Source organism: Labrus mixtus, chromosome 19, assembly GCF_963584025.1.
Source record: "Labrus mixtus chromosome 19, fLabMix1.1, whole genome shotgun sequence".
In the NCBI taxonomy this organism is placed as follows: Eukaryota; Metazoa; Chordata; class Actinopteri; order Labriformes; family Labridae; genus Labrus; species Labrus mixtus.
Genome location: NC_083630.1, coordinates 11,799,645 through 11,815,897, shown reverse-complemented (window position 1 = coordinate 11,815,897; position 16,253 = coordinate 11,799,645). Strand labels below are relative to the sequence as shown.

Here is a 16,253-nt window from a genome sequence, read left to right as displayed (position 1 = left end):
TTGCAATGTCAATACATTTCAGTTCTTAAGAGTTCTTAATTACACATGTCGGTATTGAAAATCTACAAATCATAGAAACTTTTTTGCTATGTCAAAACTGTCTCCACACTAGTGGTGCTCCGTAGGTCAAACAGCATTTCACAATAAAATCGCCCCGGTAGAGCTGGGCATTTTGGCTCAGTACTCAATAAGCTTAAAGGTCTTGATAATCAGTTTTGAAATTAACGCCCTCATTAAAAATGTATAGGAAAATAATGGCAATGATTAACAACAAACGGATGTGTGCCCAGCTATTGCCACATAGTTGCGCATCGCAGGCTGATCCATTTCAAAGTTTCCTTCCAATGTGACCGACAAATGCATCCCTCTTTCCCTGGGCCAGGATCCATCCAGTGCATCTTTCTTGGCCCAACATATAGATTAATTGCGCACCCATTTCAACAGACAGCAGACTTTCAAGTGGCAGAGTAATACACTTTTAAATGTAAGCATAGCTTTCAATTGAATAGCTAGCAATTCTTATGTTAAAGAACGAAAGGAGCCTTCTTTATGATAACAGGTTAAGTAACATGACGTCAGTTATGATGGCTAGTTCAGCTGTCGAGTGTGCTAGGTGACAGGGGTGGCATTTAGTGAGGTAGAAAGGAAAAAGCAAGGGAAGGAGTAGCCGATGATGCAAACAGCAAATCCACTCTAGACTAGAACGTCTCATTTCTGTTTGGACAGAGCGTTCTACTCAGGCTACTAGTCCTTCGAAGGATGATTACCCTGAACTGGGTCACAGTATATCTCAGATATATTTTTTATAAATTAATGACTTCATAAATGCATATGCATTTCCTTCCTATTTAGTACAAGTAAGTGCTCCCTGCAGGCCTCATCTGTTAAAGCTGGAAAGCTTTCCTGTTTTATTTGTATATTGGTTTTGTTGCTTCGCATTGTTAATGCATTTTTTGGATTTCTTGAAATTGAAAAGTATACCCATGGCCACCGTAACCTTAAAAACTGTTTGTGTAATAACTGTTAAACTGATTTTCAAAGTTTGTCATCTTTAAGTGCAATTCATAGAAAAGCAACAGAAAGCTAATTTTTATATTTCTCCATCAACCCGCGGACAACATGCTCCCCGATCCCGATGGACCACAGATCTAGCGTGATCTGTTTTACTGTAACTATAAACATGTCCCTTTGCAATGGCTTTTGTGCAAACACATTTACACCTTCACACCCACACGTACACACAAACATACTGGTCACTCACCCAAATGTTGCCATCTTGGTGATATGGTTTCCAGTTCCTTCCTGTGTCACTGTAGAGGAGACGGTACCGTGTCGTCCAATCAGAGCTGCTGTAGCGACCCTGTGTTGCTATGGCGCTCACTTGCTTTCTGGAACCCAGGTCCACCTGTAGCCACTGGTAATGGTCACTGTCCAAAGGTGACCATCCTCCAGCACCTGTAGAGACAGTGACATTTAAATAATGAGTGAGAAATCAAAGGTTGTGTTCAAAGTTCTTCCTTTCATTTATCAGTGTCTGGTCTGTGATATTTTCTAAGGTCAAATGGCTTAGCCAAGGTATAAATAATAAATAGGAGAAGAAAGTATTTTTGTCTCATCTGTGTATCATATTGCCACTGACTGCCTGTGGCATGTACATGCTGAGTTAGCACTGTTAGCACTGACCAGCTTTAGACAGGTGGTAAACATAGAGCAACATGGGGCTGCTTTTATAACTGTTCCCATACTGATACAGGATATCAATATCTGCCTCTAATACAGCCTAAAATGTGTCAATGGGTATCAGCAAGAACGGCAGTCAATGCACTGAACCAACACCTTAGCCTATCAGACCCCACAAAACCCACTGGATTCAGGTAGATTATTATGTGACAATAACTGGGTGGCGCAAGAAGAGAGTGTAGTTTGAGTTACAGACAGAAAAATATCAGCATCAGTGTTATTCCACCAACTATGCACAAAGGCATTGTCAGGAAGAGGACTTTATGGATGGAACTCCTCTATCTCTAACCTCTGGATTCCCTGGAAACATTGGCCATTGCTACAGGAGGCATTTATCAATGTCAACAGTTGCCAATTGGTTCTTCGATTGGGCAGTACACAACACAGAAATGTACTGGAGTAAGTGTGGAAGACAATGTTTTATTAAGAGTTTTGCACAGGGGAGTTAGGGTTACATATAAACAAAGACAAGCTACATAGGAAAGCTCATCTAAGTTTTAAAAGCTTGAGTTGAAACATGTGGAATCCAAAGAATACTCTTTTGAACCAGGCATTACTATTGGCAAGGCCGAGATACAAGCAACGAGGAGTCTGCTTTTGCATTATGAAAATGGAGAAAAGGCAGGAAAAATGCTGGCATTCTAACTAAAAAAAAATTTGAACAAAAGCACTCCATCCATCACTACTTTAACAGTTAGCTGTGGTGACATAATAAAGGATCATGAGGTTATTAATGATACCTTCAGAAGTTTTTTTTTGCCAATTGATTCCTTTTTAGATTGAGCAGTACGCAACCCAGAAAGGTATCAGAGTTACTGTGGAAGACATTATGATTCATTAAGATATTGCACAGAGGGCTAGAGCATGCTCCTGTATCAACCATTTCTCCTGTATTATGTATTAATTCATCCTCCAGCACAGCAAACACTTTAAACTTCAAGAGGAAGGCAATAAGTATGTATGACGTTTCAGGATGGATTCATTTAAAATGTTGGTATTCAGGACATTTTGGAGTCCTGCCGAAAGTGTAGATTAAGCTCAAATGCAACAAAGGATAAGACTATAAACACAACATTCAAATGTTGTCACAGATTATATCTAAGTGCTTAAAAAGAGTCAAACAGGGATGGCACATTTCCCAGATATGTAAATACATGAAAATGCAAATGCTGTCCAGCACAAATTCAATCCACTTCTTACTGACAGTCACATCTGGTTATCTCCATTGATTTGCTAAGCTGCTTCAACATATGCATCCTTGAGTGCAGGTTAAAGTGAAAGTTTACTCTGGTGGAACATTCACTGACATTTTCAGTGCTCAAATCTGTTTGCTTTGCTAACAAATTAGTCTCAATTAGTCCAATAAACAGAGGTAAATGACTTGTTTCAAGGTTTGGTAAAATAAAATAACTTCCTCTTTACCTTTTTGCACATGTGGTTATTAAATATATTCAAAATCAAGTTCGGGGTTACTGATCTGATTTACAGAAAAGGTGCAATAAAGCAAATGAAAGGAATTCTACGCAGGTGAAATACTGCTTTGAAGAAAGGTACAATCTCTGGAAGAGCAAAAGAGATTTTTTTTCAGTGCTATTTTCCCTCGGCTACAGCCTTGACTGCTGGAATAGATGGCTGCGTGTGTCTTGTAATCCACTCAGTGGCAGTCAGTGTCCTTGAGTCCCTGCCTGAAACCTCAAGTCTGCCTTCATTTCTAGACAGACACCTATGTGTCCTCCAAAAGGTACCCTATATCATACCTCCAGGTGTATACCAGTCAGGGTAAAAGTCCACTGGACCTCGCAGGCTAAATGGGCCTCAGGTTAAATGATGCAGAAACAAAAGAGAATGGCTAGACAGAAGGGAAGGAAAAACATGAACAGGATCCCACTGACCTGATTTTCTCTGCCACAAAGAAAAAACAAAGAGGCATGATGCCGGCATTGTGTGTACTGTATGCTACTGATGGAGCAGTCAAACCAGTGTAAGGAATACAAGGAAATTAACACAGTGTGCGTGAGCGTGCATGAAAAAGATGCATGCACACAAACACAAGCCATCACTGAAGATGTATCAGGGCAGCAAACAGCCGAGCCTGTGACAGAATGTGACTTTGAAATCATTATCAAGAAGAGTGGGTGGTGGATGGACTTCCAACAAGCCATGTCGCGGCCATCTCCTTTGATTTTTATGTGATGGATTCTTTGCAAAAGGACACAAATACAGATAAGAAAGTGCAGGGGTTGAAAGAAGAAGTTGAGGAGATGGATTTATTTGAAAATGAAAGAGGGGGAAAGCAGAAACTATGGGGCAAGGTAAGAGAAGCATAACAAGATGAATAAAGTACAAGAAGGAAAGAAGGGTACGAAGCATTGTGGAGGACTCATGAGAGATGTTGGTCATATTAAAAAATAGAGGGTGAGGCAGTTTGCAATGTATCCCTCACCCCCGACAAAATCCGATATCTTATCCAATTACAGAGCCATTACACTCCAGCCCCTGCCTTGACAGATAACAAGGCCCATATCAGTTGAAATGTCAATACCTCAAAAAGACGTTGCAGCAAAGCCATTCCCTTGGCGGGATAAAACACAATCAAAAAGAAGGAGCATAAGGAGGACGGAGGAGCGGGAGGGTGAGGAATCTGGAAAGGGAAGGACGAGCTGATGGTGATAAGTAAAGAGACAGTCGATATAAAGATTAAGAAAGCAAGCTAAGCGGGCAATGACAGAGGCAGTGCAAAGCTCGGAACAAGGTCTGAAGATAGTGTGTCAGAAAGAGTGACAGAAAGAAGGTTTGAGAAGACGGGGTGACAAGAAACGAGAAGAAGGCAGAGAAATGGAAATGAGTAAGGGTAAGAAAGATGGATGAGTTGGGGAGAAGAGGGAGCGATGAAAGGGAATTATATGGCTCTGATACCGGGGAGGCCCGAGATGAAATAGCATGTGGATGGGAAGAAAAAAAAAGGGACAAAAAGGGAGCAATGTTGTTATGGTAAAAGAGGTGATAGATGAGGCCAGAACCCTGGTGAGAATGGGAAGCAGACATACTCTTCTCCATGCTCCATGCTCCACATCCTGATCTTTGGATTTCTATCTTTCTTCACAGCACCCAACACACCACTATTTGTCATAAATTTTGAGCGGTGATGACATTTTAAAAGCTTGTCTAATATTTGAACCCAAGAAATCTCAGGACCTCTCAAGGATTCAAACCCCTTGGTGTTTCCGTACCCTACTTCTTTATTGGCATGGAGTGAAATGAAATCAAAGCTAGCCATATTGCTGTTTTTGTCACGGAGAATCCTAAAGCAAGTAGTCAGCTATTTTTGATACATTGTTAAAGGCCTTAATTTGTTGTAACTGCCTGCTGGCAATCAAGGTTTGTATTGCTAATTCTGTCTTCTCTATCGTATGGAAGCGATTAGTGATCATAATTTAAATGATAAAGCTAATTTGAAAATTAAAATCCATTAACAGAAATGCTTTTTAATTTTCAGAATATGAGTGTATTCTTTGACTCAAAAATAAAATGATGACTAATTTATCTAATTTGAATTTTAGTTTTCAAATTCAAAAATGCACATTCTTTGACTAAATCAATTACTGACTAATAGAATTTGCTCTTTCAATTTCAAAAAATGCCCCACTAAATTTGCATCATAATTCAAATGAAAAAGCTAATTTTACAATGAAAATACAGTAACAGAAACGCGTTTTAACTTTCAGAATATAGGTTCATTATTTGACCTATATTAAAAATTAATATTCAGTCATCCAGTTTGCATTATACTTTTACTCTCTATGTATGCATATTGTATGACATCATTCAAATGAAAACTAAAAAGTCTTTGGCTTATCGTTTTCAAACTTGCCCTGCTAAAAAGTGATCATAATTCAAACCAACTCGAAAATAATATGGCTAAGTGGACGGCGCAGGAAAGTGACGTCAGACGTCAGAAAACTAAAATGCAAATTAGATAAATTAGTCATCATTTTATTTTTGAGTCAAAGAATACACTCATATTCTGAAAATTAAAAAGCATTTCTGTTAATGGATTTTAATTTTCAAATTAGCTTTATCATTTGAATTCTGATCACTAATCTCTTCCATACTATAGTGCTTTAGTTTAGACAGAGTGAACACCTTCTATGCACTGGTGTTGGGTACTGTAAGATAGAAGAAACACTGAACGTTCCATGTCAAGAAAATACTCTAAATTTGTATGCTGCAATCACATAATATGTAGCCTTAGTCTACTGCCAGTCCCCTTCATACATACATTTGCCAGATTTCCCATTCACCATCCCTCCATCATCATCCCCTCAGCCTTTCTTGCCATGCTCCATACTTGTCATTTATTCCTGATCAGTCACAAGTCCTGCTAATATTTAAATTGCCCATAATTCCTTCATGACCTTCCAACCTGCATCTCTAAATTTTTTCAGTGTTATTTCTGGTTTTGGTTCTTTTACTGAAACTGTTTGGCCGCAGGTTTTTATCTAAAATAAAATGAGAAGATAAAATGTTATATATATGTTACAGATACAATAAATGGTGGCAAAAATGACTCACAACTTAGTCTGGTTGAGTCTTTTTTGAGTCCAACAACTAAGTTCAAAACACCTTGTCAGAGGATTTCACAACTTCTTGCTTCTGAAGTCAAGCCAGGATCAACTTTGTGATTGATGTTTTTTCTTAAAGGGGTGAATTAAAGGACATGTGGACTGGGGTTGAAGAGGATAGAGAGTAAAGCATGTTAGGTATATGGGGTGACCAGAAGTAACAGATGTGAACAAGGGAAAGAACAATAGATTGAACAGTCCGTAACGTAAGGGGTTCAAAAGATCGTTGAAGTGATAGCAAGCATTTAGGAGAGGCTAGCTGATGTCTGGTGTCAGAAGACGAAAAAAAGACACAAATAAAGGATGTGTGGAAGCAAAAAGTGAGACGGCCAAATGCTGTCTTAGATTAGAGAGGAGGGGAGAGGACTGGAGAGGAAGAACAGATGAGAGGTGAGAGGGTAGGAGGGGCGGCTTGACAGAGGTTATGAAGGGGGGGAGGGAGGTTGACATATTAAAAAAGAACAGAGGTGCAGTGAAAAGTGAAAGCCAGAGAGAGAGAGAGAGAGGAGGAAAACTAGAAGAGTTTGACAGAATAAAGTGGAGAAGATAGAGGAGACAGGTGGAGGAGAAACAGGAGTTGAGAGAGCGAGACAGAGCGAACAGGACTATCGGCGACGGAAAAAGGAGGAAAGAAATTGGAAGGGAAAATGGGGAGGGGTGAGGAGTGCCAGAGGAATGTCATTGTTCTATCACCTGTCACACACACAGATGTTTGGGGAGAAAAAGTGGAGCAGGAGGAGGATAGGGGAGAGGACAGGGGAGCAGAGAAGGGCAAAGCAAGCCCTTCGGTGGAAGATACAAAAGAAAGGGAGAAAGGCGAGTAACACAGAGAGAAAGATCAGGAGATGGAGCTCAGGACAAAGCTTTTGGATTAAGTACAAGCCAAGAAGAAAAGAGAGAATGTAGCATAAAAGCTAGACAGGCTGACAGTAGAGGAGCATTGCCACCTAGTTTTTCTCTATACTGAAACTGATGGAAGTCCTTAATGTGTTGCTTTCTTTGCTGCATTTTGTGGAATTATTCATTGCAGAGTTGCCGTTCTTGTTTCGCAGACGATCGTCATTTATTTGCAACAAACAACTTTAATCTGTTCAATTTATCCACGCACGCACACAGACACAAACACCAGGACGTATGCCTCGCGTTTTGAAAAGTTCCACTTGATATTCCGTTATTTATAGAAGTTTAGCACAGCATCAGCAGCAAGCAGCTGTATATTAACATTTTTAAAACGAAGCCATGCTTCAGTTTTGATTGGCGCAAGGTGCATTTAGAAAGAGGGGTGCAGACAGCGGACCTTTTCTCTCTTTCTCTGAAGCTGATGTGCTTTCGTTCTTTTGTTTCCTGTCTCCCCCGTCTCCTCGCAGGAGTCGAGATAGGAGTTTTGCTGCACAGAGCCATGGGCCCGCGAGTGAGTGCAGGCTCGCACGCATGGCTCTGTGCAGCAAAACTCCTAGCTCTCTCTCCCCCGTTCGCAGCAATGTTTTAAATGAATGAAAAAATAAATAAAAACAGGTTGGAAATATACTCAGGCGGCCATAAATCTACCTGGGTGGCCCGCCCAAGTATTGTCTATGTGTGGGAAACACTGTATTTGTATCAGATTTTTTCCCTTCCTATTATCGATAATGGTATCGGCCCCAAAAATCCCTTTTGGGTCGGGCCCTTCTTGAAAAGGATGGTGCGGAAATGTTTTCTAGCTATCTTATCATTCCGTTACATTTTTAGTACCTTAATGTGATTTTCGAAAAAGAACAAGATATTTACTGTTTTAACTTCGTAAATGTTTGGTGACTGGGTCGGTAAAAGGAATTGGTCCTGTAGATTTTGTCGTGTAGCCAGCCCCTTAGAGTGCACAAGTTAAGCAGGTAGAGTGTAGGAGAATTGTTGGAGCATTCAGGTTGAAAAGAAAAAAACAATTCTTCAATTGTTATGTATTTTTTATAAAGAGAACAAAGGGTAAGAAGTTAGCTTTGCCTGTTTCTCTTCATATGATGTAAAATTATCTTCATCAGGGTCACAGAAGTTCTGTTGTGTAAATGTCCCTAGCACAAGGGAGAAAAATCAACTGTGTAGTGGTTTCCACTAATCAGACAAAACATAATTTAGTCACATAGGGTCTTTCCGCCAAAACACACAAATTGACCGCTCACTAAATCACTTCCGGATCACTTGTGGCGTTTGGTACATTCCTTTTCTGGCAAGATTTGATTGATTTTAAATTTGTTTCGGGACTGGTAAAAGTGTTTTGATTATGTAATTGTGTTTTATTAAATGTAAAAATGTTTTACAAAATGGAAATTTGTCTCAAGCTTTGTAAAAGAGTTTCACATTTTGTAATGTTTGTCACTTCCCAGCAACCATACAAAAGGGAGTTAGAGTCAGACCCTAATTGAAAACTTTAAAGTTTTTACTGTTGGTCGGCAGCAAAAGCGTTTTAAAGAGGCAACTCTGCTTCATGAGTTTCTTTCGTTTAATTGACTGAACACATAAAAATTGCTACAAAATAACTGATTAGTTCATAACAGCTACAGTTAAACAGATCGAAAATCTTTTCATGACCATTAAAAATCCAATCAGATTTTTTCACACTGGGGAAATTCACATGTATTGATGATACCTGAGCAGTATTATCAGCCCATTCTGCAACTTCTTTGAATCTTTTTGTCGAGAACTGTATCTTGTATGGTTTCACTACAGTACATCCTTTTAATGCATTTGAATTCAGACACGTTTCTGTGACCACATTGATGCTGCCATTTTTTTCCCCACATGTTTGAAATCAGATTAATCTGCTACCTCAAAGCTGCCTCTGGGAAATTGTCCTTGTGTGGTTGCCCTTCACGGGTCAGTGCTGGTTCAAAGGAATTCACAAAGACAGGTTCTTTCTGAGATAAAAGAGGCTGACCAAGGCCAAAAAAGGTGGCTGGCAGTTTCTCCAGACCAGCAAAACAAGTTCTGTGATGAGACAGATAACGCTGCATTGTAGCACAGGAAGCACATCTAGAAGTATGTGTTGTAGTAGCATTGTACAGATACCAGTGCTGATTGTGGGCAAATACATATTTAATGTATGTGTATGTGTATTTTTAAGAGTGTATGTCAATATATTTACCATCATCCATGCAGCTTTGTTGAATGTTTGATTATAATTGGACATCTAGGGTCTGGCACTGGAGCCTTTTTATGTTGAGTTTGCATGTTCTCCCTGTGGATTTGTGGGTTCTCTATGGGTGCTCCGGCTTTCTCCCAAAGTCCAAATACATGCTTGTTAGGTTAATTGTTGACTTTAATTTGCCCGTAGGTGTGAATGTGAGTGTGGCTGGTTGTGTGTCTCTATATCAGCCCTGTGATTGACTGGCGACCAGTCCCGGGTGTACCACGCCTCTCGACCAATGACAGCTGGGATCAGCTCCAGCCACCTGTGACCTGTTAGCTTGGACCATTGTGATGCAGCAGGGGAGAGAGGATCAGCCAGTTCTAGTTGACTGAAGACATGCTACTATAATGTGTCTTTATAAAAAATCTCAAGTCAACTAGAACATGCTGATCTTCTCTAACCCTGCTGCTTCACAATGGTCCAAGCTAACATTAGCAAACGAGGTGAAACTAAGAGATTGCCTTGCCTGATATTTATCTCTGCTTCTCTAATCTTGGAAACAATGAATGTTATAAGGGTATGGATTATACTCACTATACTAGTCCATCTTTACATTAAAAAAAAAAGTTGTCACAAAAAAGTGATCCTGGGATTGTGCAAGTCACAGAAAGATATATCAGCAGAAAAGTGCTGACTAAGGAAAGACAGAGGGAACTCAAAGGAGAGAAAATTAAACCTTGGAGTGCCTCTAGAAACCATTCCCAAAAATGGTTGTCTTTTGAAACTGTCAACTACTGCAATGTGTAGCTATTTTTCTTGTATCACATCTCAATTCAGACATGTGTTATTTGACCAGACCGCAAGCAAAGATATAAAAGCTCCCTTTGGTGGCTTTGAACTTGAAATCAGCAAGTCCAAGCACCGTTTTTTCCCTCTGCTCTGCTCGTCTCTAACTGGGCTGTGAAGTCGACTCACGACCTCTTTGTTGTTTTTCACAGATACAGATGATCAGAGCTCAACTTATTGGACATGTCACAGGGCTGTCCATAGCTCCTTGGGGTGTGAGCGTGGAAACATAAATACATACAGTGCAGTATGTATGTAGAATATAAAGAAAGTAAAAAAACGGAAGAGTGGAGAGTAAACATCTGTGTATGTTTGTGATGCAATATGAGGTTTTATCTGTTGCAGCACAGCAGGGAAGTGAAAAATATGTGATTTAATAGAACTGCTTGAATGGGTAAATGGCTTTTACAGTACTGATAGTTACTCTCAGACGAGAGGAATAGAGTAGACACAGCAGAAAGAAAATGTGGGCAAGACAAGTGTGTGTGAGAGACAAAAAACAAGGAAAAATAGTTCTCAAACACAATGGGAATATCAGAGTTTTGAGAGTAAGTAATGAAGGCACAGAGTGGTTTTTGGACAAGTGGTGAGAAGCTGGTGACAGGCATGACACACAAACAAAAGTGACAGTGTCAAAGCAAAGAACATAACGAGAAGAATGTCTCTCCTCTGTCTTACTAACAGTGTGGGAACACGTGTGGGTGAGTGGGTTTAAATAACAACATTTCTCTCAGCACATTAGCGGTTTTAACACACTCCTTTATGCACCCGAGAGACCATGTGAGAATGTGTTTCTCATAGTCTGCAAATCACATGTAGAGAAAATGAGACGTCTTTGTTAAGATGCAAGGTCGCCAGAAAAAATGACATGGAGGGAAAACAGCTGGTTAGCCCTCTGCTACTTCATCTATCTGTCATGGAGCAAAGGGAGCAGAGGGAGACGGAGTGATTTAATTAGGAGCGGACCGCCATTAACGATGGAGTGGAACAGCTATGTACTGTACATCAAAGAACTTTTTTTTGCCAGATGACAAAGTGAAAGAAATGCGTGAAAGGAGAGGACGGATGTGACTAATTGTGCAGGAAGTCGGAGAAGAGTTTTGCTGCAGTTCTGTGACATCCTGTGTTTGAAAAGAAAGGGTTACAGTCAAACTTTTAAAACTTTTTAAAACTTGGGAAAAGTACAGTATGCGTCAGACTGAGAATGCGAGAGAGGAAAAATGGATAATGAGGTCTGGGAAGAAAAGAAAAAGGGGACAAGCCGAGAAAATGGAGAATGGGACCGAGGGTGTAAGAAAAGAAGATCGAGAGGGAGAACGGGAGAAGTCAAGGATGTGATCGAGGGACGAAAGAGACGAGAGAGAAGGGACGAGGAGAAAAGAAAATGGATTATAAAGATAAGTGGCCACATATTTGAAATGATGCACACGCTCACATGTACAGTGTATGTGAAACACACACACATTTCACCAATCCCTTGCCTTCTTTCTTCACAAAGGTATTCATCATTCTTCTGTGTGCACAAATCATTTCTGAAGTTTTCCAAGAATGACAGCTAAATAGAAATACTCAGAGTATGATTTTCTTGTTGGCAGAGGAAGTTAATGCATCCATCTTGAAATCTGATCTGTTTTTTTTGTCATCACTTAAGCTTTCACATCAATACAATACTTATAATAGGCTTTAAATTAATTGACAGTACATGACTCATCAGTTGCTTCCAATCACAGCTCAGTATTCCTTCTCTTCGGTCTGTTCCCAGTGTGATCCAACACTCTTTTACCCTCTCTGTGTCTCCCACCTCCTCTCTCTCTTTTGCCTCCACCCTCTCCATGCCTCTTCTATTTTCACCTGTATCCACAGGGCATGTGTCTTCAACTGACGGAACACGGACCCGTGTGAGCTACAGATCACAGCTCAGGTGCTTTCTATGTGACAGCTGAAAAAACCTATTTGGAGCTCATCACTCTTTTGTTAAAAAGTTAGAGCAGAGCTTTCCAAGCCTTCTCTACACATGATTCTGTCTTTATGGCCAAACACTCCAGTGGCTGCTAAGAAGTGTCAAAGTATCATGATAATTCTAGTATGGTATATTTCTCCTTTACAATATGTCACTGAGGGGCCTTCAACTATATACAATAACTATATATAACACATTTAGCATCGGGCTGTCACTATTTTGTATGTTAAAAATGGGTCAGTCATTTGTGTTGTTGACACAGTGATTGCAGGTGGTTAAGACATGAAAGGTTTTGTATTTAAAGAAAAGAACCGTCTCTACAGTTAATTAATTCTTATCTCTGTCCAACTCATCCATTGAATGGTGCAGGGTTTTAAACATAAAACGGTGATGATTATTGATTTATTCTGGGGCTTTTTATGCCTTTATTTTTAGAGATAGGACAGTGGATAGAGTCAGAAATCAGGAGAGAGAGAGAGTGGGGAACGACATGCGGAAAAGAAGCCACAGCCTGGATTTAAACCTGAGCTTCCCGCTTGGAGGAACATACCCACCACATTTAACATGCAGTAACCCTAATTTCTTTTGAATATTGTTCTTTTAACATGTGAAATAGAAACGTAGTGAGAGAAGAGTGACTGTGAGACAATCATGACCATTGAAATGAAAAGGAAAGAGAAAAGGGATGAGATTGAGTTGATGATGAAGAAAGAAGACCAAAATAGAGAGAACAGGAGGTACAGAAATGTGAAAAAGAACAAGAGTGAATAGAACATTGAGAGTGAGATATTAGCAGACTGATGCAGAGAAGTGCAGGAGGCACAGAGACAAAGTGTCCGAGCCTTTGCTTTCTATGCTGTCTTCAAAACCCAGAGGCAGAATGGGCTGCAAATTCAGAACCATGCAACATCAAAAACCTATACAAATGTCCAAAGAAGATACAAGGAATTGTGTTTCAAAAGAAAACAGGCTGCCAACCAAATGCATCAACAGCAAACACATGGACAAAGTAAAGAGAAATATGAACAGACCCAGAAAAGTTATGCTAAATCTCATCAATCATTTAGCATAACTTCTGTCTCGCAGAAACCATCTCAACAAATTTGTATCAAGTTTCACCAAAAGCAGGGTTATTTTTGTGTGATTATTGTGTGACGTCATTCTCTCTCACTCTCTCCAACCTGGAGATCATCTGTCATGATGACATGCACTGCTTTTCTCTTGCATTTATTTTCTGAGTCTGTACATTTTTGAACGCATCATATAAGTATTTTCAATCTCTGAGAGACTGGCTTTGCAGGCCTTTTTTCCCCCTGTGATAATGCATGCATTATTTCAGCATTGTTTGCACCATATTTAAGTTTTCGCAGTTCTTTTGAACTTTTGTATCTCTTCTTGGATTCACATTGATTCTCAATTTGCAGCTCGTTCCTCCGAAAGTATTACTTTTTTTGCCATTGCAGCACATTTGCCCTTCAGCTCTCTCTCTCTTCTTAAATGAACATTCAAGGAAAAACTATTTGACAAACTTTTAGCCAAATTAAACGCACAATTAGGTTTACACACATGTATATGGATGTAGAACAGTGGATGTGTCAGTAGTCAGAGGTACACAGGGTTTGTACCAGGGGCCAGAATTTACACACAGCCTAATATGATCGCTGTGTCCCATTGATTTTGTGCCTCCCCTCCTTCACTGCTCTGGGAGATTAGCTTACTGATGGCACATTTGACTGCCAAATGTTGCTGCTTGGAGGGACCCCTCCTTATAATATAACTGCGTGGGCATGGAAGACTCTGTGAATGTGTGTGTGTTGAGTGCGAGTGCGAGCCCTTCGCTCCGATGCCCTGTATTAGTATTCAACCCTTTCTTCTTTTCCATATTTTACAGTGTAACAGCCTGGAGTTCAAATACACTTATTCATCCCCAAACAAAAGAAGTCCAAAAAGCACACTTCTGTTGGAGTCACAAATAATCCCAAAGGAAGTTTTCCCGACCTGATCTCTGTTGGGATGTTACCTTGTAAATAATATCGAATAACCATCTAATAATCACACCTCCCACTACAAAAATATGAATTATTTTGTCTTCACACATAGCACTGAAACCCTCAACATTTGTATTTGTAACATAACTATAGGGAACAGTTGAATAAATGAATACAACACACTCCACCTCCCCAAGTCATTTAGTCTGGGTGTACATCTAGGTATTTTTTCCTTTAGGTGATAGAGGCTGCTTCCAAGGGGAGAACAAATTCACACTTTTAGTAGACACTAATTGAAATGATTTTCTTCAACGATCTTTTGAGAAGAGAGTACTATATTGAAGTTCTTCTTGTTAAAGTTGAGTACAGAGGTTTTTTCAAAAATAAGACGCATGATTAAATGACATATTTAGAATTTGTTTATGTGCATTTTTAACTGTGTTGTTGTTGTGCAGTAAACCTACAAAGATAAATCGATGTCAAAGTAAAATGAGTTCTATGCTTTAACCATTTTTAATTCCCTACATGTGGACCACCATCCTTAAGGAGACTGAATAAAAGAAAGCTATATATAGTTTATCTTGTGTGTGTGTCTTTGTTAAAGGATGAACAGTCCTGTCCTCTCTCTCAGTAATAATTCTATTTGTTATGATTAAGCACAGCAGATTACCTTTTCTCTATTTGTCAGCTCTGAGTGCTGTTGTCTCAGCTTTAGTGTGACTATATTAGATGGTAACAATTGAATTATTAATTGTGTAAACATAGAGGGGTGTAATTGTCTGGCCCTATCTCTCTCTCCCTGCTGTGGACTGATGTGGAAATTAGCTCGAGTCTGAGTCATTGAGATAATGAGTGGAGCTGAGGGAGGGTGAGAGAGAAAGAAAGAAAGTGGGGATGAATAGAAGAGGTAAAAGGAAAAAGAGAGTATAAAGAGAAAAAGGAGGAAGAGGAGAGCAGCTGTCTGTGACTCTCTGAGGGCTTGTGTAATCTTTAAAATCATCCATAAGGATGTAAGTACATATGCCTCAATTAAATATTTACTTTCCTCTTTGTTCTATCGTTCATGTGTTTCATAAGAAGGCTTTTGAGGTGTACGTCTTTGCATGTTTTGCTTACCTCCTCTCCTGTTGAGTTTGGCATACCCAGGTGCGTATCCGTTGGAGAAGACGGACGAGCTGGTGAAGGCTGTGTGAGGAAGAGGAGAGGCCAGAGCTTCATCGCACTTCTCTGTGGAGAGGGGAGGCAGAAGAAAGAAAGAAAAAATAAGACAGGATCAGGGACAAATAGTCAGAAAGAGGGAGAGAAAATTGGAAATGAAGACGGAGGAGGGAAGAAAAAAAGTTAATGTTAGCGTATTTTACGATAAAATAGAACATGCATGCTCAACATACACTTATCTAACTATTTCAATGGAGTAGTTCAAGTAGTTCACAGTACTTCTAAATCACAAGTATATTGAATGTCAATACGTGAGTAAAAAACACTGAACATCTCCGACACTGGATTCAAGTACTCTCAGCTTTAAATATAGTCATTTTTACACGGTTTCTACAAGATAGTCGCTCACAGGAGAGGAAACATGTATAACTTGAGGTTGAGGGAGAGTAAGTCAGCCTAGAATTTGCAACCTTTAGGTACATCCTAAAACATACAGCATGATAACGTCTTTGTGTAAATTGTCAGTAATCCTGATCGTGGTAAATTCTAAGCTTGAGCCAAAGGCAACTGGACTTGGTTGAAGGTTCTTATAGACGTTTCACCTCTCCTCTCCCTCTTCAGTTCTGGATCTGAATCAGTTCTATGAACTGAAGGAGACTTTTTGGCGGAGAGGTGAAACATCTTCACGATCCTCAACCAAGTCTAGTTGCTATTGGATCAAGCTTCGACTACACCATGACAAGCACCTCGGCCTCGACGAGATACATAAAAAGCCCCCCAAGAAAATGATCTTTAAAAAAAGAAAAAGCTCCCAGGATCATGCATTTTAGGCTACATTC

The 16,253-nt window shown here is 39.8% G+C and overlaps 1 protein-coding gene across 1 annotated transcript in view; it reads right to left on the bottom strand.

Moving 5' to 3' along the window:
* Window positions 1-16,253, bottom strand: part of LOC132994362 (contactin-associated protein-like 2) — a 239,995-nt gene that overhangs the window by 128,360 nt on the left and 95,382 nt on the right. The window contains exons 2-3 of the mRNA XM_061064673.1: window positions 15,373-15,483; window positions 1,262-1,455 (exon numbers count right to left, since the gene is read on the bottom strand). Coding sequence (XP_060920656.1) covers window positions 1,262-1,455; window positions 15,373-15,483 — 305 coding nt within the window. The remainder of the gene's footprint in view (window positions 1-1,261; window positions 1,456-15,372; window positions 15,484-16,253) is intronic.